Source organism: Ascidiella aspersa, chromosome 3, assembly GCF_963924565.1.
Source record: "Ascidiella aspersa chromosome 3, kaAscAspe10.2, whole genome shotgun sequence".
Classification (NCBI taxonomy): domain Eukaryota; kingdom Metazoa; phylum Chordata; class Ascidiacea; order Phlebobranchia; family Ascidiidae; genus Ascidiella; species Ascidiella aspersa.
Genome location: NC_139449.1, coordinates 29550567 through 29578358, shown reverse-complemented (window position 1 = coordinate 29578358; position 27792 = coordinate 29550567). Strand labels below are relative to the sequence as shown.

At 36.5% G+C, this 27792-nt stretch overlaps 1 protein-coding gene across 1 annotated transcript; it reads right to left on the bottom strand.

Moving 5' to 3' along the window:
- LOC146161469 (intraflagellar transport protein 140 homolog) lies at nucleotides 1-27218 on the bottom strand. Its single transcript, XM_083385163.1, has 33 exons — nucleotides 27072-27218; nucleotides 24924-25148; nucleotides 23891-24030; nucleotides 23222-23367; nucleotides 22812-22936; nucleotides 21893-22032; nucleotides 21340-21440; nucleotides 20799-20941; nucleotides 19809-19983; nucleotides 19341-19447; nucleotides 19185-19257; nucleotides 18317-18429; nucleotides 17691-17818; nucleotides 16523-16640; nucleotides 15810-15946; nucleotides 13812-13983; nucleotides 11483-11614; nucleotides 11202-11279; nucleotides 10631-10776; nucleotides 9792-9969; nucleotides 8909-8992; nucleotides 8557-8663; nucleotides 8230-8325; nucleotides 7439-7571; nucleotides 6688-6831; nucleotides 5352-5480; nucleotides 4647-4829; nucleotides 4015-4118; nucleotides 3584-3680; nucleotides 2967-3179; nucleotides 1716-1882; nucleotides 920-1061; nucleotides 1-378 (listed from the first exon to the last, which is right to left on the bottom strand). The coding sequence occupies exons 1-33, from the start codon at nucleotides 27216-27218 to the stop codon at nucleotides 148-150; spliced, it is 4554 nt and encodes a 1517-aa protein (XP_083241289.1). The 3' UTR covers nucleotides 1-147.
- Nucleotides 27219-27792: the final 574 nt, after the last annotated feature.

Here is a 27792-nt window from a genome sequence, read left to right as displayed (position 1 = left end):
CAAAAGGGCGCGTAAGCATACGCCCTAAGACGCAAATAAAAGACAGTACGGACAAGGTAGGAATCCGATCCAATTAGCGAAGATACACAACCACATACAGTTAATAGCGGAGACTCACAGAGACAAGCAAAGCAATTCGTAATTCGATCAGCGGAAGCCAAAAGCTGCTGCATCGTCGTCGTACAGTTCCTCGGTAACTTCGTCTTCTTCATCCCCGTCTTCAGGTAAATTGCGACTGACGTCTCCGTTTCCGTAGTTTACTCGAGTCGTCGGTGCTCCTACGGCTTGATGAACGGTCTCTATGGTTCGAGCGCTCATGTAGTAGGAGAGGTTGAGCGTCGGCTGTCGGGCGCGAAGCTCCTGTATGAAGTGGTACGCCTGCCGGATAAAAATAAATCAAGGTTTACCATTTTGCACGATCATCAGTGATTTTATCTATTCCTTGTCATGGGTTGTTGCGATAATTGCCGCAGGGGCTTCCGTTTTAAAAAGTAATTTTTTTAACGCAAGTTTGCGGGATTTAAAATTGCAAAAGAGTGCGGAAATATGTGTAAGTGTTGTTTTAAACTGGATTGTACAAAAAAAAATTTTTGTCACCCTAAAATCCGTAAAAAGCGCAATTATTTCTGTCAAATTAAGTCATTATAAAACGCTAAGTTTTACTCCGAGTTTTTGATGACTTACAAAATTAAAAAAAACAATTATTTAAAAATCAATCATATCAAGCGAACAACTCCAGATATATCACTAACAACAGTCAATTGAGGGGCACATTCAAGAAGATTTGCGGGTTGCTAGCCACTCGGCTAATTCAAGAAGTTTTCACTTTTCATCTCAAAACAATGCACAACAAGGTATATGAAAAGCTCCACTGGTCTTGGTACACGTGGTACAGCGTATGTAATGCAACCTGACGTACCTTGTCGAAGCTTTGCTGTGAGGCGTGGTACTCGATCAGGAGGGCGTACACGTCACCGAACCGTACCGAGCTTTCCAGGGTCGACTCGTGCAGGAGAGCTTGACACTGACGCTGAGCTTCCTCGGGGTCCGTCTCGAACAGTCTGGGAAAGGTGAGAGAGTCGATTTTGTTTTTTAAAGGTAGTGCTTGCTTTTGGCCACTACTAAACAAGACCATAGTACTATTTTTCGCTGGCAAAGATTTTTTTGGCATTTTATTGTAACATGGTACGCAGTTTTTTGTGATTTTTACGTTAAAACGTTTTGTCAAAAAAAGCTGGCAGAAAACAATACACAAAAGAAGGAACTGAAATAAAAAATTTAGTTTATTTTTTCGAATTTTTGGAATATCCCATAATAAATATTAAGAAAGCAACCTCCGTTAAAATATTTTTTATTAAAGCGGTATTATGAAAATAATCATTTCTTCATAAATATCTGAAACTCATGAAAATTTACCAGGATTAGATATTGTTCGCCTAGATACCCGAACAATGAGCTTAGTTAGCGAAAAAAAACACACTCAGTGTGACATCTATTAAGCACTATGTTGACAATTAATATACAGAAACGTTCAAAATGCTACCTACTTTTGAATAGATTTTATATTCTTACTACGTCTTACCACTAACTCCAACCATTATGCTTCAAAGTTTAATGACAATTATATTACCCCCTTTGGCTGCTTAGTATAACTGAACTTTTTTAACTGATTTTTAAGTTTTAATGGTTTGTAGGACCGTCGCCGCAAATAGTACCTCCGCGTTTGAATAAATTTCTTCATGAGCGCGATTCGACCCTTGACCTCTGCGACCTTGCTCTCCTGCAGTTGGCGGTCGGCCATCTTGGCCTTGGTCAGACACTTGAGGGCCTCAGTGAGCGCGCCCACCGCCTTGTCGTAATTCTGGTACTCGTCGATTTCAACCTATACAGCGAAAAGCAGTAGTTTAAAATATTGTTCATTTGTTTACCATTTGTTCCTTTTTTTTAGTATGCGTAGGTGTGTAATCATCATACATAAAGTTTCCCTGGAATGTTTTAATGCCTTTAAACCTGGAAATTAGCATTGCGTACCAATAGGTTCTAACATGATCCAGGTAAGCAACTTGCTTATAAACGGAATTGGTCTTAGAGAGATATAAATAGTAAAATGTTACCAAACACAAAGCCAATAACTCACTCGGATATGTTGCCCGGATCATGCTTAAAGGTAAAACAAAAACAAAATTTGAGTACTATACGTTCGAACAAGACCAGCCCAAAAGATTGCCAGGTCAGCAACTTGCTTTTAAACGAAATTGGTCTTAGAGAGATATATGTTTACTTAACATGGGTAACTTTCAGTGTAAAAACACGTTTGTAATTTTATTTGGCTTAGGACTCGGTATCATGCTATTCTCATAGATGTAAAACAAAACGATGGTAACGAAGCAAAATTATGCACGCATATAGTCACAAAGAGATGTCTGTCTTTGAGCTTTAGGTTATTAACGATCGTCCCTTGTGGAAAACAATCTGATATTAAAATGACAATGCCAATATGACACATGACGCACCGCTTTATTGCAATAAGAATGCGCGATTATAGCGCAAGTGTCGTGATTCATAAAATTTCCAGTTAACTATCTATCGAGTAGTTACACAATACTGCCTTAAATGTTTCGCCATATAAACCCGCACAGGCCTCTAACCGGTTTGTTCGCCTGTGCTTAAACTTACAGTGAACAAAAATAACCAAAGGGTTAACTACAGTAGAACTTTTTTAGTTTTGTTCAACCCTAGCATCTATATCCAGATTTCATTCACCCTTGTCTAAAAACAAATTCTCACCTGTCCACTAAACAGGTTGACCACCCAGAATATCCGCCTTGCTCGTAAGCTATTATTCATTTCTGACGGATTACCCTTATTCACCCCTTTTGGTTGGTTAAGCTCTGCAAAAATTTTATTCACCCTGGGGTGAACCATTCACCTGATTAGCAAACACTGAACTACAGTATAGAGCATACCTGGGCGCAGGCGTCGTAGAAGCCGGCGAGGGAGTCTAGGGCTCGACCCTTGGTGTAAAATCCGATGATTCCCTTCATGATCTCGGGGTCCTTACGCCAGTCGAGCGACTGCAGGTAGTTGGCCGCCATCACGTAGATGTTGCGCGCTCGCGAAACCGTGGCGAAGAACATGATCTTCTCGGTGTCGCCCGACTTGAGCAGAGCGCGCATCGCCTGGCAGATAAAAGAACCGGTTTGAACTGGTTATAACTTGGTGAGAGTAGTAAAAAGATTTGGATTTTTGGACCGTACAAGAACAGAAGGCTTCGTTAATGAACCATATTTATGCAATTATAAGCCGTAAAGTACAAAAATTAAGTGACCTTTATTAAGTGTGCGAAGTGTGTGTTAAAGTCGACATAACTGTAAAAATGGTATTTATGAGAACACCCTAAGACGCTTACCCCAAAGTTCGTCACTTAATATTCCCGTTCTTATTAAGGTTATTGTGTTTCTAGTTGCAACGCAAATAACCTTAACGTCCAATCGCGTTTTTGTGCTATTATCCTTGTTTATGGAGTATTTTAAGAAGAAAACTTGATTTTCAAATAGGCGATTTTAGGCTGTGCTAAGGTTACCTTTTCCTTGTCACCAGCTTGCGTGTAGATTCTGCACGCCAAGTGGTACTCTCCTTGTTTCACGCAACAGTCAGCCAGTTGTACGTGGAGACGGTCTCTGTGAAATATGAATAGTAAAACTATTACCAAAAACCAGGTCGAAAACTTACTCCGATATGTCGCCCGGTTGATGTGTAAAGTCAAACTATAAAACAAAATTTAAGGGCTACACGTTCGAACTAGACCAGTTAAAAATATTGTCAATAATACAGAATATTTTTTTATACGTTTTAGGCAGTAAAATCTAATATTTTTTTATATATGGGCTTTTAGTTTACCAAACAATGCGTATCAATTGCGTGTATGTACAATTGCACACCGTGAACTGTACATGTACATGCACAATTGCACATCGCAATTACACCAGGCAAGTTTAAAGTGATTTAATTTACCTTTGCCCGGCTTCCATTGAGCCCTTTGGTATCGTCATCTTGGTGACAAGTTCCTCGTTCAAGCGAACGTCACGATTACTGCAGATTGATATAGCTTCCGAATACTAAAAACAGATAAAAACAACAATATTTCAACTAACGCTAAAATGATGTTTCAGTAACAACATAATACTCGAAATAAACCATCGTTTAAATTTGTAAATTCTCACTAAATCTACACAAAAGGAACGAATCATTTTATAACTTTTCAATGAAATTATGGCAACACAAAAAAGTATTTTTAGGTCGTAATGACGTAACCTACAAAAAATATTAAAAAAGGGGACCTAAGACCTAAAGAAACTTAAATTTATAGTTTGGCTATCAAAAAGTAAAAAGGATTAAAATTAGGATTTAAAACCTGAAATTGTCAGAATCAAAACTTAAATCCTAAATAGCGTAAAATTTAGTCCTTGTAAACCTAAACGTTTTTAGAATTTAAAATGTAAGATTTTCCCTTTAATACCTACCATTTATTATAATTTAAAATCTAAAATCTAAAAATAGTAAAATTTCTCGTTTTAAACCGAAAAGTTATCAAAATTTGAATTGTAAATCCAAAAAAAGAGTAAGATTCCGGCCCGGAAACTAGCCTTCTTGGCAACAACAAGCATGGCGACGGCTCGGTCGTGCTGTTCGTGCTCCATGAAGAAGTCGGCGCATCTCTCCAGCAGCACAGGATCCGTTCTCTCGTCCAGCTCTTGCGAGATAAGCTCCAGAGCGCCGAACTGTCGGCTCTCGAAGGCAAGCTCCAGCGCTTTGGAGAAGTGACCGGCCTGGAGTGAAAGGTGAATGTTTAAATCGATTTCGAAATTTTTGACAACTATGTTTGTAAGTGTTCACTCGTCGAGTATGCGGTTCTGTACGCGGTCTTTAATGGATTTTTTATGCGGTGTTTACCGATTCTTATAGGATAGAAAATATACTTATACAACGCTTCTGGTCGACTATACACATTTAGCTGAATATGTAATAATGCCAATCGCCCAACGTAGCAGCAACCAGTCAACACAGTTATTAATAAATTTAACTGTGGTCTAATAGAAATATGGCGTTCGAGCTAATGACAAATTAGTTGTATTTTTTTTTAAATGTAGAGATTATAATTCACTGCTTTTGATGGAAAAATTGACTACAAGAAAGTCATGTAATACAAAATTACGGCAAAAATTACGTCTTCATTTGACCAAGCATTATTGTGAAGCTATGTATCATGTCTTAAATTGAGAAATATGTGCAAACTATATAGAGTGAGGCAACCAATATAAATACTAATGCATTCAGTCCTACCACTCTACCTTGTGATAGAGCATGACAGCCTTGTCCATAGTGTCGGGTCTCTCCTCGTAGTAAGTTGCAGCCTCCACCATATCGGTAGGAGTGCTCAGTAGGGCAAGGTTCATGAGTTGGTCCTCAAAACCGTGCTCCTGGGAAAAGAAAACAAAAGGGTTTCAGTGTTTAGGTCGTGTAACATAGTGGTTCTCAACCTTTTTTAGCTTACGGACCGGTAAAATTTCAAAACAAATTTTGCGGACCGGAGGACCTTAAAAAATCAAAATCAACCCAAAATGTAATTACGACAAAAGTGTGCAACTTAAAAGCAAAGACTGGAAACTTCAATTAAATTAGCAATTTTCTGCTGTCTTTCTAATATCATACGTGATATACGAAAGTTTTTCACATACAACTATCTTAAAGTAGAAGACTTCCACGACGTGTAGCCTACTTATAAACAGTTAGGCACAACACTGCGCATTGTAACGTATGGTAAGTCCAAAGTAGACAATTAACTTTATGTTACGTCACAATGCTGCAAATTACGGAACTGGCGAAGTTCTTAATTTGGTGAACAAGCTTTTACATCTTGCATTTTGCAATTGAGATATAAAATTGTAATATATTTGGCATTCCGGCAGAAAAGTTGACGCGGACCGGCGGTTGAGAACCACTGTTGTAACGTATAATTTGGTAATCCTATATAATGGGTTTCGTATTTTGCTAACTTTTCTAATAAATAGTAAAAAAAGTAGAACTATAGGTACACCATGCACGGAGCTGTAATGTAGCTTAATACTGAATTCCAAAGCCCGAACAGACGAGTAAATCGAAATCATCTTACTAAAGATGTTTCTGTACGTAGGCTACTTGTATCATTATCAGTTAATGATTAAGTGATGGTAATATGTACGTATCGAGACGTCGTTAACAAAAATAACAACAAAGCGCATTTTACTGCTACATTCTAGTAAAAATGGTTATTCGTGGCTTCATTCAAATTTAAACTATAAAAGGTTAAAAAATATGATATTTTTTCGAAAAATATTACTTATTACCTGGACTGAGGAGTCGAAGTCGGACTCGGGGCTCGAGTAAGGCCATGTGAAACTACCCCAGTCCGACGTGCGCATGTGCAGTACAAAATTTTAACGGATATGGCCACCAACTGTATATTGCTATTTTTTTAACCGTCTTCTCGGCTCGCATTTTACGCATTCATGAGGAGACAAACATGGCTATAGACGGCGATGCGTTTATTGATAGATCAAGCTCCGAATCTTTTGATATGGATCAGGCGTACATTTTTATAGGTGTAATTTTTACCAAGAAAGTAACCGGGCACGAGTTGACACCAACCTTGCAAATCCGTATCGCGTTGCCGTAAGCCATCGCTCTCGTGAAGAAATGGATGGCTCGCTTAATGTCGTCGTTGTTCTCGAACTGACGAGCCAAGTGATAGCAAGCCGCACGATCGCCAGTCTCGTTCGCAACCTCGGCTGCCTAAAGAGACAACATAACAGATGCTTACATCTACGGCATTGCTAGCGTTTATGCGTATATTACGAAGCTATAAAAAGCTTCACAACACTTTAAACAACATTAGTAGTTGCGCTATTTTTTACAATCTAATAATTAGAGTCCTTGGATCACGAAACTTGATCATGCATGCCGAAAGGATCACGTCTTTGTGACGTTGTACAAAATGAAGACTATCGTCATGTTATTTTTTAGGAGCTTAATTTGACTTGAAAATTACCTAGGTTATTTTACGTTTTTTTAAACTAGCCTTTTTAGCTTTGATTTAAAGCACATTTTTTCAAAATGAACGGCTTTAGTTTGTCGTAACATTGTACCTTAAAATTCTTAATGCAATCGGTAAATTGTTTTATTCATCTTATAGTGTAATTCAAAACGGCACCTATATTAATATTTATTATCCGGTATCAGTTCATACTCATATCACATTTACGGCTTTGCCAACTTAAAAAAATCACCGCGTCCACATAAAGCGAAACGTACCAAATAAAGGAAAATGCAACAAACATATTTTGCCAAAATGCCTTTAACTTGAAACGACAGGTCTAAATAGCTCTGCCCAACTACTTACCTTTTCAGCGTTGCCGCAGTAGCAGTAAACCCGCACCAGGGACAGAGGGTCGGCCGCCTGCTGGTAATACTTGAGCGCCGTGTCCATGTCGCCGGTCGACTCCATGTACTGCGCCCACCACTTACGTAGCTTCCTGAAAAGCAAGTTTATAAGCTGAATTTCACACTGTAGGACAGTGATTACGTAGCTTCCTGAAAAAAAAACTGTGTGCCGCGGCAGACTAGTGTGTGTCGAAAGATTGTCAAATGTGCCACGAAACTTTTTGTAATATCGGAAGTAGAGTATTTGTATTACCAATAGGCATACACGCAAGCATGTAGACTTAAATACGCACTATCTATGACAAATTAATCATATTGAGACATTTACATATAGTTTGTCGTGTGTTAAGGGCGCATGTAAAATGACATCATTGTTGTTCTGTTAAAAGTGTGCCGCAAAATATTTAAGATTTTTTTAGTGTGCCACGAGCTGAAAGAAGTTTGAGAACCACTCCGCTGTTACTTCACGCACTTTTTGCAGGGGCTTCAGTCAATAAATCAATCAATTATCAAATCAATCAGGAAAATATATTTAACAGGCTGGGTGTCCGTTTTTAATGGGGATTTTCAGATGTGAAGTCACGCCATGTTTTAAGGTTTTGTAGTACAACAAAAATGTACAGCCGGGTAACGAAACGCTGCCATAATGTCACGCTCTTAAGCGGGAATTTGCGGTGCTAATGATGTTGAAAATAGGAGGAAAGCATTGCCTTATGTTAAAACTGTGATATTGTTGTTATTGTGACTAACCTGTCCTTGCTTTTGAGAATGTAGGCTTCCAGCATTTCCGACTCGTCGAAGAGCATTCGCGGCACTTCAAAGTACTGGGTCCCAGATTTCTCGAAGCTAAAAATACAAGCGTCATAATGTGGACAACAGATGTACGCGCAAGGTATGTTTAGCAACTTTCAGGTCATCATCCGAACTGAAATATAAACTGTAATAGAGAATCCCGACACTAAGTTCTTAAAAGCACAATACATTTCACCGCTATGCTCTTAAAACCACCTTACAAAACCCTATTTCCAGAAACGTGCATTGTGATTCTTAGCGTTGAAAAACACTTAAACCACATACTTTGGAATAGCACCCGCGATGTCGCCCGAGGTCTCCAGGTGTTTTGCGTATTTGTAGAAGGTAGAGCGAAGATTGATTCGATCGAACTGCTCCGCTGTGTCAAGCGCCTAAACAAAAACATTCAGAAGTCTGCGACCTTTTTAAAAGCACAAACAGAAAGTTTTTGTTAAAACAATGTCGGGTTATTTTTGTATAGTGCGCGGCGAATAAACAGAGCGAAGCAGAATTTGGCATTATTCGACCACTGCGTTTTTAAGCGAATTTTTGAATCAACTCTTTTGTTTTCTTGTTTCCACTGGGTAGCTATTTGTTGCCTAAGTGCTAACATGCACAGCAACACTTTTTTATTTACCTTTCCCCACTGTCCAGTGGCTTGGTAGAAAATGTTGAGCAGATCGTAACGCCCGCAGTTCGTGTAAAGCTTTTCCGCTTCGTCCTTGACAAAAAAGAAAAGCTAAATATTAACCTGTGTTTGGGAAAAAAAGTTATCTTACGATTGGGCCATAACATGTTCTGTAAATCAGAAGACATTTACTTTTTAAGGCACGAATTAGGATTTTTTTAATTGTTTACCTTTTTTATAGTGTTTGACAAATAATTACAAGAGCTTAACTTTGCATACCTTAAATATTAATCTTATATGATACGCATGACCTTATTAGGCAATATACAGATGATCTGTTAAAATGCGCCACGTGTCATGAAAGTAAAATGGTTAACTAAAAATGAAACGTTTTTATTTCGACATTGCAAGTTCAAAGTGCAGTCTGAAAGTTACATAAGACGGCATTATCAGGCCTTCACCCCCCAACTAAATTACAACAAAACTGAATCGATAAACCTCGTATAGGCTAGAGTGCACTGGCTAATAAATACAACGTTGAAAGTGTTGCCAATACTGTAAAGAAAAAGTGCGGTTCATGTTAGAAAAATTGCACACATCCCATGTGATTAAATGAGAGGAACTTTATGTAACTTTGGTAGCCACAATTGACAATTAATAATCAGGATTTTTTTACGGCTGTGATGAAACTTCATATTAGGCTTTAAATTTAATTTGGCATAATATTAAATGGGTGACGAAGCACATAGGGTTCATCAGTTTTTTACACAAAATTAAAAAATATAAAGAAATCGAGTTAAACCTGCTTTTACAGAAGTGTAAGCCTGTTTACATTAACACCAAACGATTGCTAAAAGAGTAAAGTAGATATCCGCCTTCTTGTACGCCTTACGTTCATTCCGAGCTCGATTGCGAGCCTTGCGATCTTGACGTCGCGTTCCGGTTCCTTCTCGACCTCCTTGAGGGCCCGGGCGCCCCTGGCGTGGCCCATGTTGGCCAGGCACACTCGGGCCACGTCCAGGCGCCGAGTTTTCACACACATACGCGCCATGCTCTCCCAGACCGCCACCCTGGTGACACAGTTTCGGTATTAGTTTTTTTATTTTAGTGCAATGGCTCATTTTTGTGGTTTATTCAACCAACAGTGGTTTTATTCAACCAACAGTGGTTTTATTCAACCAAAACTGTTTTTTATAATAAATTGCAAAGCCAAAAAGGTCGAGTAGATCGATATCATCTTGATTAAGACATTTCGATGCGAGCTTGTATCATCTGCAGTAAATTAATCAAGATGATGTCGATATACAAGCCATTTTTTGCTTTGCAATTTATTATCAAGCTACATTACAGATACGTGCATAGCGTACCCAAACGTTATTTCACCAAAAAAGTTATTTTAGTTTTGTAGGTCAACTTTAATATTGGAGGCGGGGTGATATTCAGCCGCTTGAAAGCAAAACATATTGATATTCCGCGGGACATTTCCGCTTATTTTTTTAAATGAGAATTGGAGGGTTCGGCTACAGTCAGGTCACACACTTGTTTACATTGCTCATGAAAATGTTTATCTCGAAACTTACGTTGTTATATAAATATAGAACTATAATCAATTTAACAAAAAAATAAAACCTCTTTTCAGGTGGATTGGGAAACTCAATTTTAGGAATAACAATGGGGGTTCCAAAAATAAAAAACACTTTGTAATGTAGCGAATACGCTAACACCGCTCACCCTTTAATGAGTTTAATAGCCTTAAATGCCTCGTCCATGTCGCCTATAGTGAGGTAATAGGAGAAGTTGAGCATGGCTGCAAGTGAGCCGCTGTCGCTGTCGTCCAAGCCCACGAAATCGCGCATTGTTCTCCTTAAAGAGATCATCTGCGTTGCAAAAATATTTCAAATGATCTTAGTAGGTGAAAATAACAAGTAATTTAGAGCACATTGAAATAAATGGTACAACTACCTTCTTTAAAGGCGTTATGTGATTGCTGATTAAAAAAGCACAACGGATATATAAAAAAAAACACTCTAATCACCAAGGCTTGCCAGATTTTCTCTCAGGTAGCAGTTTTAAAAAGGTGGTAAATCTTGATAACAAATACGATCCATTGAATACTAATATTTAAGTTCGGCAGAAACCAATATTTATATATTTATTAAAACTGACTCAATCTAGATGTGTCTACAGGTATAACCACGGACATACAAATACGGATTTATACATTAAACCGCCGACAAGTCAAATCTTTGTAATTTGTTGGAATCAATTGCATACTACCAACGAAAGCTAAAATTCTAAATACCTTGGATTTTTCCGCCTTAGTTTTATCTTCAGATCGTGGAGATTCAACGCCACTCGGCAGCGATGTAGACGAGGTAGTCTAAAAACATTACGTTGTTTGTTAAAAAATATGAATTATAAATTTAATTGCAACCACACATTTACTAAATACACTGAACTAAAATATTATTTTGCTGAATCCGAGTTTTAGAAATAATTTGGCCTAAATTTATGGATGATTACTTAATAATTGCTACAACTGTAGTTATGTATAAGAGCTATACATTTCCCATAAACACTTACGGTTTTTGCGAAGTAGAAGTAGGGCACCTTCATCCCAATCATTTCACCCAGGTCGACGCCCCTTGGGAAAGACCCCTGGAGCATGAGGCCGTGGTCCTGGGTGCTGAACAGGGAAACCACCATGACTTCACACTAGGGAAAATAGAAAGGGGTAAAATTAATGAATGCTTTTAATCAGGGGCGGGCAACTTCTCCGGTCGGCGGGCCAGATATGGCAAATGAAGTACTTGGCGGGCCGGATTAAGTACTTTTAAAGCTTGCGTGTTTCGTCGCATAATAGCGACTAACGTTGTACTCCTTAAACACGGCAACACTTTTTTGCCGACTTAAAGAATAAACTAAGTACAACTTTATATAGCGAAAATCGGTTTGTTTAGAATTGAGATGTTATGAGATAAATAATTACACGTTAGGTAAAAAATTGTCAAAATTATTTCAAGTCAAAAACAATTAAAAATGCACAAAAATCGTTTACAAAATTAAAAAAAACTATTATCAGCTTTTTTATAATTGACGTTATGTTAAAATGCTTTTAAAAAAAGTTTAGTTTTGAGTTATATTCAACAACATTTTAACTGTGTTATATATACGCGAGCTTCCAAAATTATCCACCCTGTCCAAGTTTATCGCATTAGGCTCAGCTTCGTTTTTGCATTATACAGTTGTTTATTTCTGATTTGAACAAATGTATTGAACAGTATTTGCTGTCTGTTTTCTCTTGACAACATTTTTTAAAATAACCAGCGTCTTTGTTTTCTTCGGCAATTTATAGTTATTTGACTTTTTGAAATGACAAAAGTATCAACTAAGGATTCCAATAATTTTGTATAATTCCGAAAAAATAGCTGATTTGTGTTCGACCGATAGTCAGTAAAATATGAAAAACGTGTTGTTGACGACGCCAAGACACTATGTTGTTGTTTAAAATAATCAATATATTTATAATAGGTCAAAATTTATTTTTTTAGGTCAAAAAATAATCGCCCTACTGATAATGCTTTTATTAGCGAATTATTTTTATCTCTTAACATCCAAACATTTTTTATTATCATTGATGTGCAACCAGAATCATGACGTTCACTTTATGTACAATCCACGTAAATTACATCGTACACTTTACGTCAGAGATTCCCAAACTTTTTATTCTCGCGTACCATTTTGAGCTTTTGTACAGTGTTTATGTACCACCTTAGACCTGGTTAGAAATACATTGATTTAAATAGCTTATTGTTGTTTGGAGTACTTCATTAGTGTCTTGGCGTCTTCAACATTTTTTCGGGTTTATGCATAACTCAAGAAAATACTTAGTTGATATTTTTGTCTTTTTTTTAAAAAAATACTGATTCTTAACGATTTGAGTGAAAAAGTACTTGGGCATTCAATCCTTGTTAAATTCGCGACACTCCTTCTCAAACTTACGTTTCTGGGCAAATCCATGAGAAAATATCTTTGTAAATTCTAAATATAACTTCAACCCAAAACAAATAATCTAAAAACTTAAAGAAAACAAAGAGTCAAAGAATAACTAACAATCTTTATAAATTGACGTAGTAAGCAAGTAATGGGGGATTGTGGCAGAATGTGGCCGCGAACCCGGCCCGCGGGCCGTATGTTTCCCGCCCCTGCTTTAAATGGTACGCGGCAAAAATACATTTATTCTGTTACAGGGCTGCTGCTTAATTTTCAGTCAATCAATAAAAATGGAATCAATTCAACGATATTGAGCCAATTAGGAAACACTGTAAAACAATGCTGAAAATTCATAGAGATATGCGAAACGTTTAAAATGTTACTTACTTATCTATATGGGCTTTTATATTCCTAATATACCTTAAAAGTAATCATTTTTTCGAAAAAGTTTGGTCAAACTATTTCTGTATTCAGAGATATTTTGGAAAAATGAAAAGCAAACCTAACTTTTGGCAAATAAAAGTAAACATAATTTATTCTTAGGAAAACTTACGTAATTTTACCCGGAAATTAATACGATAGTTTAGAATAGATAAAGTTATTAACAAAACAGAACAAATTACAATTTCAATAACTTCGAAACACTACTACTTTTCGTTCTTTTTTTAAGAACGTTGAACTTTAGACAATTGACACAAAATTTGCCAGATTTGAAAAAAAAACAGGATAACCAAATTCAGACACGTTAAGTTTTTTCCTAATTTTTTTCTTTAAAATCTTAAAAAAATATCCTGCCCATATTATCTACATATTTCAGCCTTGTGCTAAAATAAACACGGATGCGCAACAAAAAAATAAAAAATGTACAGCGAATATCGACCGACCAATAAGTATTTTAAAAAACGAAACGTAAGCTCACCGGTTTCGGCGTCGGCGAGGTCGTTCCGCCCAGCAGCGACTTCTTTCCGGTGACGTCATACCCGGCGTCGGCAAGGCGAGCTTCGCACGCGAGCAGCCGCCGCTCGGTGGCGTCCCAGCGCGCGCACACCGGGTAGCGGCCGGCGACCTCACGAGCTGCGTCGGAACGACTCCTGTTACGGGTTAAAGAGTTGCTTTAAATCAGGGGTTCTCAAACTTGGGTCCATGGACCCCTTGGGGGTCCGTGGCCTAATTTTAGGGGTTCCATGAAGGTTAAATTGAAATATTAGTGTATATTTAAGAAGTATATAATCAAGTATTCAAAGTAAAGAGTATAATGAAAAACAAACGTTTTAGCACTGAATGTATTTGACTCAATTTTACTTAATACTTCTGAATTTGTTGTGTGATGTAAATTGATGAAAATATCAGCATATTTCTAAAGTGTATTTAATTGTGACGTCAATTTATGATGTAATTTTTTGAAAATTTATTGTCTATCGTTGTCCACGCAAAGCAAAAAGAAATATTTAGAGGTCCGCGGTAAAAAAAGTTTAAGAACCCTTGCTTTATACCAAGGGTGGGCAACCTTTTTCTAGTCGCGGGCCCAAACCAAACTCAGGAAGGTTTTTGCGGGCCGTTTTCAACTGTGTAGACTTATTATAACAACCGCAGCGACTGTTATCAGGGATAAAACTAGGGTATTTTATAATTGAAAAGACTCTAACTGCATATTAAACTTGATGCAGGAACAAGATTTGTGCCGAGCGCAAAACAAATTGCTTTACGTATTTAAAATAGGCCAATAAACATAAGGAATGGGCTCGTGCCTAATCTATAAGATAGTTTGCGGGCTAGAAGATTTGCTTTGGCGAGCCGGATCTGGCCCGCGGGCTGTAGGTTGCCCTCCCTGCTTTAAACAGTGGCTATGATACGTTTTTCTGGCTAGCTCTTTGGGAACAAATCATACCAGGTATAATTAAAGGTATTCAAGAAAATCACAGTCCTGTGTTTTTAGGATAGAAAAGAGGTATATCTGATACCTCGGGCTCGGAAGCAACGTTGGCCATTATATGGTGCTTTTGCTATCGACCCGTCGTCTTATTGAACGCATTTTAAACCAAAATAGGCGACTGAACGCTTGTTTAACCAGATAAAAAACTTTTGGGTGAATCAGGGTGGTTCAAAACCAGGACCAGGGGAAAAACGTGTGGTCAAACACGATATCCCTATTCGCTTTACAAGTTCCTAGTTAGTGGTATAACTACAACGGTATACATTCAAAGGCGATATTATAAGGGAAAAAATACTGTTTATAAAATCAAAGTAGGCATCACACATTTTAGCAGAAAACAGTCGTTCATATTATGTTTTTCGATGGGGGCGCGTAATACTGGCACAATATTTGCTGGCATGTTGACGTGTTGTAAACCGCATTTTTACCACTTTAATCGATACCAGACTTTGATTCGATCGAGGGGCGTCGAGCCTAATGAGCAAAAATCAGTTTCCAATCATCAAAGCAAGACCGTGACTTTGATGCTTTCTTTAAGCAAACACGAGTCAAATTCGACCGCCGTACCTATTCGTCGCCATATGTTTCGGATTAAGTGTGAGAGTCGGTCAACAACCTAAGGCCGTTTGTTTTGACATTTTAAAAGGAAGATTCCCAGAAAAAAGAAAATGAGATCCTTTGTTAATTTTCAACAAGAAAATCATCTCTAGAAAAACAATTGGTGCATTTTTTTTTAACGAAAAAACTGCTTCTATAGAAGACACAATATAATTAAAGCTTCTTTTAACAAAAACAAAATACATTTAAAATGAACAATATTAGTGCCACTTTTTTTACACAAAAATTTACATCAAGAAAGAAAGAATTTAGAGCCATTTTTCATTTTTACCAAAAAAACAACATAAAAAAAGTTAGCACTTTTTCCCACTTTTCACAAACGTCTGGAAAACAATCAGGTTATATTCGTTAAGTGTGTATTCTTACTGTTCGACGTCGGACTTAGGACCCGTGTCGTTGCCGAACTCGTCCTGGTCGTTTCGTCCATTCACAAAGTCGAAGTTCTCAACCGTGTCTTGCTCGGTGTTGTACACGTACACTTTGCTGTCGGGTACGCCATTGTCCTGAATGACGTGACAAGTAAATGCGATATAGTTACCCAAGTGGGATATCATGTCATATATACTTTTCCAAAACAAAAATACGTTTAAATCTCAATAGAAGACATCAAACTGCCAAACAATTAAAGGGAACTGATGTGTTTGACTTAGATTAAAACAAATTAAGTTTTTTTTTATCTATAAAATATTCTCCTTGTTTTTACGAGGTGTTAATATACAACCTTTTTATACATGGTTTTGTTTCAAAACTAAAAACGTTTAAATGTCTAGTAATAATAAAAGCTATTTCCAGTATCATGGGTTTTCATCCGTCAGTCAAGAAGTATTAGTCGCCCGTAGGATTTCCACAGGGCAAGGCTGACCAGAAACTATGGAATAACAACAAAAATGTAACACAAATCTTATACACAACATTTCCTTCCGATACAAGGGCGGAATATTTAAAGAAAATAGGTTGAACTCCGCAAAAATACCAACAAAAACGGTCCATTGAACAGCACAATTTTTTTACTATACAAGATCGCTGATTACCTGCACTTATTGAAATACTCATAACTGAAACAGTTTAGAATAGAATACCTTTATGCAAACGACGGCGACCTTAGACCCGTTGTGGTTACACGAGAGCGAATAAAAAGCGCCGAATCGCTCGATTACTTCCGCCATGTTCTTGCTGCTGCAATGAGGCTTGGCGTCCCTGAGAAAATTTCAAAACGACATTGAAATTTTAAGTTTATTGTATGTTTAATGCAATAGGGGTCACGCGACCTTTTACCATGGTTCGAAGATATTCTCAGATTCAAGTTGCTATACTCAAAACTTCTTAAGTTGAAACAATACTTTTAGGCGTTATTCAATTTTGACAATAAATTGGTTTCTAAAATTTGTTTTAAAACTGGAAATCATTAAACAGCTTTACTTAAGGTAAACCTGGTGTATTTTTTGTTTGCTTGTGAACAACAACGTTTTTTAATAACAACATTGGGCAGAGGGACAGTCTAAGTCAGCCGAAAAAAATATTTCCTTCTAACGACGATTACCTGCATACGTATATGTCGAACCATGATATTTATATTTTTTCTGATAATCGATATGTAAATGTTGTCTGATCTTTTTTTTAAAAACACACACATTTCCAAAAACTTGTTGGGTAATTAAAATTACAGAACGGTTCGGTGTAAGCTTTTCAAATTACTCTGCCTTGAAGCAACTACGCAAATATTACGTTTCAACCCATTTTAAATGCGCTTATTCCCACAAAGCGATTTACAACTGAGTGTTGCGCTTTCCAAATTTTTTATGTGACATTGTCTAGACATCTGTAAAATACATATCCAACATTACATAATTATTTTTAACACCTTCTATTAAGCGTAATACAAAGCTGTTTCGTGAAGAAACTTTTAGTGGTATTAAAGAGGTAGAGAGAGGGACGTTATGTTTGACCTATTTCCAATTTTATTTTTTAACGACGATGACCTGCATACGTATAGGCAAAACCATGGCTGAATTTAGCATCCGATAACGGTGCTTAATCAAAATCACTAATTGATGTTTTTTCTCATATTCGATATGTAAATGTTGTACATAAGTGGTATATTAAGTTACATGTGACACAACTCCTGGACAAGTCGTTTAAATGCGTAATGTTGATGTTTTTGTCATAATCAATATGTAAGTGTTGTCTGATCTTTAAAAAACAGACAAAATTTCCAGGAAAACATATATTAAACTACACATGACACACCTTCTGGACAGGTCGTAGACCCTTAAATGGCCGATGCTTGTTCCCACCACCATGAAGTCGCCCGTGACCGACATAATCAAGGGGTCCCCCTCGTTCTCCTGGAAGTGGATCAGCTGCTTGACGGTCCCCTGCGAAAAAGGCACCAAGCCAACGTTACTAACAACTTAATATTACTCAATTTTTAAAAGCACTGCGTTGGTGTTTTAAGGTTATTTTTTTAATTCAAGCTTGGAAATTGAACTTTATACAATTAACTTCAACGTTACAACTTTATATTGCTGACCAGAGCGGTTTCGCCGCGGTGCGTTTTTGTGAACTTGGTTTTTACTCAAATTTACGACGTGACGTATTACACTCGCAAAGGTACCCTATATTTTTTCAAATACTTCGGAACAATATTTACCCAATTTATTCGGTAACAAACTTTGTGATATAAATTTAGGTCACCCAAAATTGTTGTTTGGTAAAGTGTATATGTATTAGTTTATTTTAATAGCACTGCATTGATGTTTCAATGTTATTTTTAAATTAATGCTTGAAAATAAAACTTTATATGAAAACTAAAAAAATCTAATAAAATAACCTGTTACCTATAGCTACCGAAATGCTTTTGAGATTTTGCCCACCTGAAAATTCCTGGCCTGAATCTTGGTGCGGTCTTTCGCATCTTTGGGCGCCTCAATACAGAAAAGACTCTGGTCGTGCAAAGCGTTCACGTGCGATTGGCACTCGAACGAACCTGGTAAAATAAAAAGATACATAAAAATACTTTATAGTAAAAAAATGATAAAATGTCTACATAGTAGGGTTGTTTAGAAAAACACTTTTTTGTCGAATTTCAGTGGGGACCCCCTTGAATTGTTATGTTGTGTCTGAAAACTCACAAACTAAATCTGAGCACGTTTGGTTCAGTATTAACCGTGCTGCTACGTCAATTTGTATTACATAGTTGAATTTAGTTTCTATTCAAACCTAGATATCTCGTAAAACCAGTTGACATACACGTTTTATAAATACAACGGCATACTTACAAATCATCTTTAAAGAAACGGCAACAAAGTAGCTGTTAAAGTGATGTTTTCACCAAAATTAGGGCCAAAGGAAATTTCACGCGGCTTTTAATAGAGGTGATATACTTCAGAGAATGCTAAACCCAATATTTTGCCGGCTAGGCCATACCTAAACTATCACTTGCAAATTATTCACTGTTATAAAGGTTACAATCGGCAAGAGAACAAGGATGGTAATCTCTTTCCTAAGAGAAAATTGTTATAATCAGTAAAAAGGTTAAGAAGCGAAACCGCTTCGAACAAACAGGAGCTAGCAAGGTGTTAAAACTTCATAACTTGTTTAAACACATCGTTAACTGAAGTTTTTTTAAATTTTAGAACTTTGACCCCCGGCAAAAATGTGTTCTCTTGGAGGGCAAGATTATGTTGTTGAGTAATAAAAAAGAAAAAAGAAACAAGCTTAGCAGCAAAATTGCTTTCTTACCGACGACAGTTTGCGAACGTTGGTTGACTTCGAAAACCTCCATCTGCTTTCCGTTCCAAACCGCCACAAATTCCTTGAAAAACATAAATATTTCGAGTCAAAATTCGTCCGCGTAAATAAATATCGCTTTGCAAAACGCTCGCCACTTTCGCTTACGTTAGAAACGGCCACTCCGTTGAAGGTCGTATCCACTTGGAGGTCAACGTGACTTTCGACCTTCGTCTCGGGGTCAAAGGTCGTGTGAGAAGGGGAGAGCCCGAGTCCTGCAAGAAAGTTATTTAACGTTTTTTGTTTTGTTTTAAAGTAAGCTGTACAGATTTAACAACAAATCTGTTAAAATACGCCAAAAATTAAAGTATTTAATACATTACAAAAATCAAAAAAATTAATCTGGTAATATTGTTTTCAAAACATAGGGATTTTATTTGGGTAGGCAAAACAATAGCGTTAGATAGGCTTACAACCGCAACGCTATATAGAAGTAACAATAAATTTGAGTAATTTCACTTATTCTTTAAGAAAGTCTCTCTCTAACTAAATAAACAAAAACAGCTAATGTTAATTTAAAGGTTTGTCAGCATAAAATGCAGGCCTTTTTACAGGAGTCTTAATAAATCCCATTACCGGTGAGACTCGATTTCTGCTGGGTTTTCTGTCCAATGAGATCGATGGACAGCTGACGGGGTCCGGTCTGCACTGCCACCATGGTGCCAGACATCGCGGATTTGGACATCTCCTCTGCCAGGACAAGTGCTCCCTCGCTGGAGGCGCCACCAAGCACGGGGAATTTAGTACACCACTGCACACGTTAGAGAAAGAAAGAGATTGTACTTTAAGGTTTTAAATAACATCTGAAATATAATAATTTAGCGATTAGTGTCAGTTTAAATCTGTTTTAACACCACCAAACGAGTTTAACAAAAAGTTACAAAAAGAAAGAGATTGTGCTTTAAGGTTTTTAATAAGTACTGAATACAATTTAGCGGCAGAGCGTTGGTTTAAATCTTCTTAACGCCACGAAACCAGTTTAATAGAAGCAAACATAGTAAGCCTAAACCTTCTATATTTTAGGGCATTATATGAGTAATAGTTCAGCAATTTGCGTGATTAGTAAAAAGGTTTGAGAGTTGTTGACTGCTAAGCTTTTATAGCAGTGATTCTCAAGCTGTGAAACTTGAATGCACACCAGAAACCTGACAATATTAGGTAGTGGTCGACAATTTTTTTGGTCGCGGCTCAAAATACTTTTTCCAAAGCTATTAAAGGCCCACCATACGTAAACCACTACAATAACAGGAAAAGGATCCAGGATTTTTGTTTGGGTTTTGGCCATGCGAATTTTTAGAACGACGTCACAAAGTTACAACACACACAACAAGTTTTAAAAATTGGAACAAATAATGCACGACTATCAGTGACGCGGCCCACAACTACGTGATAAAACTATACTAATAAAAAATAGCTCGCAGTCCACAGTTTGCCCACCACTTTATTAGCGCATTTAACTATAGTGGGTTAGGCTGACCAAGTACAAAACGGAATGACGTGAAATTAAGAAGATATAGAATTTGGTTTGCAATTAGTGATTCGATAAGTTAGAAATGACAACAATACCTCGATTTTATCACAGGAAAACGCCACGTTCACGGCAGACTGAAGTTGCCATTTATCTTCGGGCTCGGACTTTGCTTTTGACGTTGGAGGAACTGATTTCCAAATGGCAATTTTGCTGAGGTTGGTTCCAGCCGCAATCATTCCTACATAAAATGGTAAAAACATTTGACGAAAATATGAAACTAAATATGAAGAAAATAATATTAATCGAATTGAATATTTTTTTTTCAATTGTTTGTCAATGATGTCAGCACTTGTTTGCCATCAATAGGATTCGTTTATCGACATGCGACCAATACTAATAAATATGCGCCCGAATTATACTTTTAGACATATTTTGATTACGTAGACAAAAACTGCTGAAAGTTGACAAAAATAGATAAAAATTTTCTTACCGAAAAAGCTTGCTCGATTCAGTAACACTGTCAGCTGATAAAACCTCGGCGCTAAAAACTACAATTAAGCCTGATGTTTATTATCGGTGCTTGTTGTTTTAAACTTGATTAAAATGTTGTTTTTGTGCGGTTTTCGCGTTCTGTACCTTTTACACAGGACACATTGGTGATGAATTCGCCCTTTGAAAAGCCGGCGGATTCTTGCAGCTGTAGAGTGAAGTTGTCGCCGGACACCAAATCCCACAATCTATTGAAATAAATGGCTTTAGGCAAACGCACAGTGGCTACAATTTTTCGCATATATTGTTGGTTGCTTTCCAAGTTAAACGTAACTTGCTGTTTAGAATTTGAAATTAAAACCACAGTTGGTCAATTGAAATTTTGCGGGCCTGGATTAAAGAGAAACTAATCGGATTTAATGGGACATTTTCTACGGAAATATGGAGTCTGAATAGGAAGTTCGATTCGCGGTTCGAAAAAACAAATAGTGATTTGTTTAAATGAACCATTTACTATTTAAAACGAACGATTTACTACACCACTCAACGAACACTTGTAAAAACAGCTAAAATTACACTAAAAAATATAATATTAACTGGACATTGTAAAAAAGGCAAAAACACCTGACTTATAATAATAGATTTTTATTCAAAAGGGCATTAAAAACATTTCTGTATTTTTTTTAAACAAAACGCCAACCTCAGCGACTGGTCAGATGTAGCGGCAGCCAGCAGTCCAACGTCAGCCCAAGCTATCCTTGCGCTTCTTTCTTTTCCACTGAACTTCACCTTTTCCAGCTCCTCAACATCACCGCTGTCGTGCACTTGGCATTTTATGACCTGCGTTTAAAAGCAAAAGGTAGGAACTGTTTTTAGGTTTAGCCTCACCAAATGCACTTTCTAACGTTAGCTATGTACAGCCCAATCGGCACAAGTACAATCATTGTTGCCGGTTCCAGCTATTAAGTATGTGCCTTATTGTTTTAGTGGTCGTCTGTGCTACCAGACGAGTTTTAACTTCAAAGAGGGGTCAATGCGATTCATGATAAAATTATAGTTCATAGCTATTTCACGTAATACTGAACTGATGTAGAAAATCCATAGTAATACTAGAGCAGTTCAATGTCGGACACATTTTTTCTCAAAAATAAACTTAAACAAAATACCTTAGAAAGCAGCTTAATAAGAGCATAATAAAAATAAAAAAGATATACAAGAATCTAACAAAAACAGCAAAAATACACAACAAAAAAGTAATGTACAGCCCCCCAAAATTGCTATAATGTAAATTACTCAATAAATTTCATGCAAGGAAATGGTATGCTACACACAACAAAAGCAGATTTTAAATCAACAAAAAAGGAGGCTATTGACTGCAAAAAAAGAGCAATTTAAAATTTTAGTGAGCATTAATAATTTTAAAATTACGATAATTCTTTATTTCTCCTAAAATATCATAAATGTCTATATATATTATATATATATGTGTTTTATTTGTTTATTTAAAATCACGAATCAGTAGGTTACAGAACTTGGCTATTTAATATAGAAAAAGCAAGTGTTTCCAAACAAGATTTAACTAGGTTTAAAAAGTTAGCATTTTGGTCTAGTATGGGAACCTGTAAGTCGCATGAAACAGCAACGAGGAAATCTTTTTCACTGCAGTAAAGTATTTGCTGGACTGAAGAATCAAGTGTGAAGCAAGCCGACCTTGAGCCTTTTTCGTCAATATGGTGGACCACTCCTGCGAAAACAAACAGAAACCTTTGTATAAAGTTACATATGATCCTTAACATAAGTTAGTATCGAGGAATACAGGAGTACCGGTGTTTAGCAATGATATCATTACACTCTTATGATGTACATAACCAGGATCTAAAAATAAAATTTTCTAACTTTTTAATATTATTTCTTAGTTAATTTTCAAATTTTCTTATTTTTTATGGTATTTTTAACCACAATACCTATAGTTCCCAATTAAAATCTCTTTATATAACAAAAAAGGCTGGAGTCGCCAGTTGTCAGTTACCATCTGAAGTTCCGACGTAGAAAGACAATTCCTCGCTTTTGTGAGGTTTAAGTCTCAGCCTTGAATCTTTGCTGTGCTGGTTTGCGAGCATGTCAAGGGCATGTTCATCACCTCTAACTGCTGCCCTGGCCAGCTGGGCAATGATCCTGGCAAGAAAAGAGTATTGGGTGTTTCAATAAAGTAAGAAAAAAACATATGTTTGCAGTTTATAGTTAATAAACACATCATAAACCAACTTGTTGTCATCATAAACCATTAACCCTGACAAATTGTTAAAAGCACTTATGACATGGGTATTCAAGTATGTGTCAAGAGGCTCTCAAAAAATTAGGACATTGAAATACATAATTAATTGATCAAATCAAACTTTAACAATGTTATAATTGTTTTACACTTAATATAAATTATAATACACCAAACAAAATAGAATATTTATTGAAAGGTTTTGTCTACACCTTAACTAACAAAAATATACTCAACAGTTTTAACATTTGATCAAAAGACTAGTATAAAATTAAAGTTCCATTATTTGATACGACAAAACACACCATCCAGAAATAGATTTAATTTTAAAACATATTAAGGCAAGATATTGGTCCATGATAAGTTGTGTATTTTCTAAATTGCTTTAACAACAATAAGCAGTAAAATTGAAAAAAATACACTTACTCTTGATTGGACTGTCCGTCCACTGTATTTGCGTATTTAGCAATGGCATCGGTGACAGCTGGCCCAAGGTCGTGTCGGCTTAAAGGATTGTGTTGAATACGACCTTGGCCGTCAATTTTCCACACGGCAAACACACCTTCCTGTAATAGAAAAAAAACTTATTTTCGGTTATTTTGCTATTTTCGATTAGAGGTGAGGTTATCTGATTCCCAACAACCCAATCTAATGTATTTTGGACACAGTATGCATGGAACTGTAATGTAGCTTAAAAATTAATGCCAAAGCCAAAAATGTCGAGTAAATTGACATCATCTACAAAAAGACAAGCTCATTTAACCTTTTTGCTAGGAAGGTTATAACTGGTAATTGACAAACATATTTAAAAACAAGACTACAAAACTATGAAATATGTAAACAGAAACCATTTACTGAGACAACATGTACACCAGTTCTTCCCAACCAGTGGGCCACAAACTATTTCAGGTGGTTTGAAAAGCATTTCTAAATTTTACAGTTTTCTATTAGATGTGGCCAGGTTTTTTTGTAAGGTTTGGTTTTGGTGACCGCTAAGTAGTTTTAAGAGACCGCAAGTGTTTCATTTAAATACCAAAAAGTTGCAAGTCCAAAATTTGGGAAACCGCTGGAGAAATACCCAAAACACCTTCAAAAAAACAGTGGATGTGGCAATTATTCAATTATCATTACATAACTGTCACTGAATCCAAGGCTCGGAACAGCCTTAAAACAGACACTCCCAATGCTATGTTGTGTGTGATAAGCTTGTCTCCAATCAAGCCTAAACTTGATCTGATAGTATCCAATATGCAAGCTCAAGTTTTACATTAATAGTAGATTGCATGTGTATACATTGGTTCTTTGGTGATTAATTTGTTTTCCATTTGTTTGGTTATATCTCATCGTAAGTCGCATAATAAAGCTTGCATTAAAAGTAGGTCAAGAACTAAAAAAAGGTTGGGAAGCACTGATCTACACTATAGTTTTCCTAATGTTTAGTTTAAAAAACAAAACTAACAGAATCTCCTGAAGCCAATCGGGTTCCCTGACCAGTCCATGAAATGGTAGATATTGCTTTAGTGTGTAGGCCTGGTACTTCATGCAATTCCTTCTTTTGGTCATTCCAGATTAGCAAATCACCATTTTCCCAACCAACAGCAAGAAGCTGGTTTTTGGGACTCCAAGCTGCGACTGTAGGTGGTGCCGTACGCTTCATGACCCCACCAGGTGATAGATTTGCACCCTGGAAACAAAAAACAAACAAGATTTTAGCAATTCCAAATTTGGATTTTTACTAGAGCGATGTCAAGATAACTTTTTTTGGATCATTTAATCAAACAACTCTTATTTTGCATATATTAACTCAGGGGTCAGCAACCTACGGCCCACGGCTGGATCCTGACAAATTAGACACGAGTCTATTTCACATACTTTTTTACTATTATAACTACGTAATTGCGAAAAATTTTCACGCTTCGCGTGAATGTTCATCATACGTCCTGTTTGTTTCCGTTTTGATGCTGCCTTTTTTTAATTTCTATTTTCGGCAATGTAATGAAACTTGCAAAAAATTTAATAGAAATACCGGTATACAAATCGCACTCGCTATGCTCGCAAGATGCACCTTGACTTGACAGTTAACAAACACTGAGCTAGATTAACTTTAGATGTTATTGCGTTCCTTCAAAGTAATTTTATTACACTTTTTATTCGCTTTGCGTCAACACTTTACTGCCTCTGTAAATGTAATTATAAACACGTTTTTAAGTGCAAAAAATATCCGAGGCCTGCCTGATTCACAGTTGTTCTAACATTTTAATAACACATTTCTTAGTTATCATTTTGTGCGGCCCACAGAGACCTTTTTAGTTTGGTTTTGGCCCGCGACTAGAAAAAGGTTGCCGACCCCTGTATTAACTTAACATGAAAACTGAAAACACTAGACCAAACACTATGTTAAATCAGTCAGCCATGAAAACACGGCTATTGACATATTTCGGAGATTATACTTAAATAATTTGTTTGTTTTTAAGGCAAAGTTATACAAAATTTTTAGGGTAACTCAAATTACCAGATACCTATATATCAGTAGAACCCCATTGAGTGATATTGATCAGTCTGTTTCTAATTTATATCACCCTATTCCTGATTTTATTCAGGAATCTTTTATCAATGTTAAATTCTTTTTTGGAGACACATATTAAAAAATAATAATTCTGACTCACGTTATTATTTCAAAAAATGTTATTCTTGAAAATTGTTGTCCTTTTCAATACTATGCTGAATATTTTTATTGCCCAGTGTTTTGCTGCTATAAATGCCTAAATACTTTACACCAAACTTAAAGGTCTTTTTAGGACTTTGCTGTGTTGACCATGTTGAAGATGCGGTTTTGTTTTGTGTTTAAAAGTTTGTTTATTTGTGCTAATCCTTATTATGGCAACAAATAAACAGTTATGTCTTATAACACAATGTCGGGAACCTGTGGTTCGCGATCCATATTTGGCTCTTTTGATGATGCAATCTTGCTTGCAGATAAATCTGAGCTATCATTTCTTATCATACATTGAATAAAACTGCAAGCGGCCTTGACCCCTTTTACACTTTAATTGTTTAATTTAAAACTATAATAACAAATTTTTAGTGCTTCACACGAATCCTATTGTTGTTTTCGTGACTGATTAGAAGAAATTCCTTTGCATCTAAAAAGCCTTGTTTGTGCCATGGGCTCCGTAAACAAACTTTTGCAAACTTAGCCAACTTATTTTTTCGCTCTTACTATGTAGCCTTTTTAAATGGCCTATTCCAAATCACTGTTTTTGCCAACCTAAACAATTGTTAAAACACATTACATGGCTCTCATGGAAATACAACAAAAAACATTTGGCTTTTATGGCTCCCTTAGCTGAAAAGGTTCCCAGCCCCTGTTATAATGCAACATCAGTCACTATAGAGGTTTTACAAACATATAGGCAAAAAAATAAAGTGCACTTTGTTTCGGGATGCACTTTGGAAAGGTTGAAAAACATTTTGAGGGTGCACTTGCTATACTTTCCACAGAACACTATTAGCAGTTTATGTACATAAAGAACTATAAGGCCGTTTAGCAAGAAAAAACATTCAAATTAAAACAGAGACACCAAATTAGAGTAAAACTTGTACGTACATCCTTGTTGTAAAGTTGGACAATGCCATTCACTCCTCCTGTCAACTGATAACCAACGGCTAGAATTCCTTGTTGATTGTGCCATGATAAGCAACTTGCTGAAGAACCAGGTGGACTGTCAAGATTAGAATCAAAATAAAGAGCCATAGTGCTCGGCTAACAAAACAAACACCTTTTAATACACAATTAGCGTCAAATTATGAGGGTAAAAAACGATCAACGGTGAAATGTAGCTCAGAGAAACTTGTTCTAAAAATAGCAGTACTGCAAACAAGTCATTTTGAACCAACTAAAGTCCCAGTCAATTCAAGTCATATGTAAAATAACTAAAGTCCAAGTCCAGTATTTTTGAATAAATAACAAGTCAAGTCCCAGTCAGGTCATAGTTAAAGCAAGTCAATTTAAAGTCAAATCCTTGTCAAAAAATATACAGGTTAAGCTATTAAAATTGGGTAAACTCGCACGATTATGAGCAATACCAGAACTAGAAAATACTAAAAAGGCAACAGAGGGCAAGAAAATGGTTTCATGTGCAAAAATTAGGATAAATAACCCAATTTTACCAAAAAATGTCTAATGAAAAAACTTAATTTCAAACCAAGTCATTTGTCTAAAAGACTAAAGTCAAGTCAATTCTTGGCGCTGGTCTAGAATCCTACCACAGTTCTAAAATCATTTAGCGTTTGGGTGTGGGTGGGTCAAGTATTATTATATTCTTTGT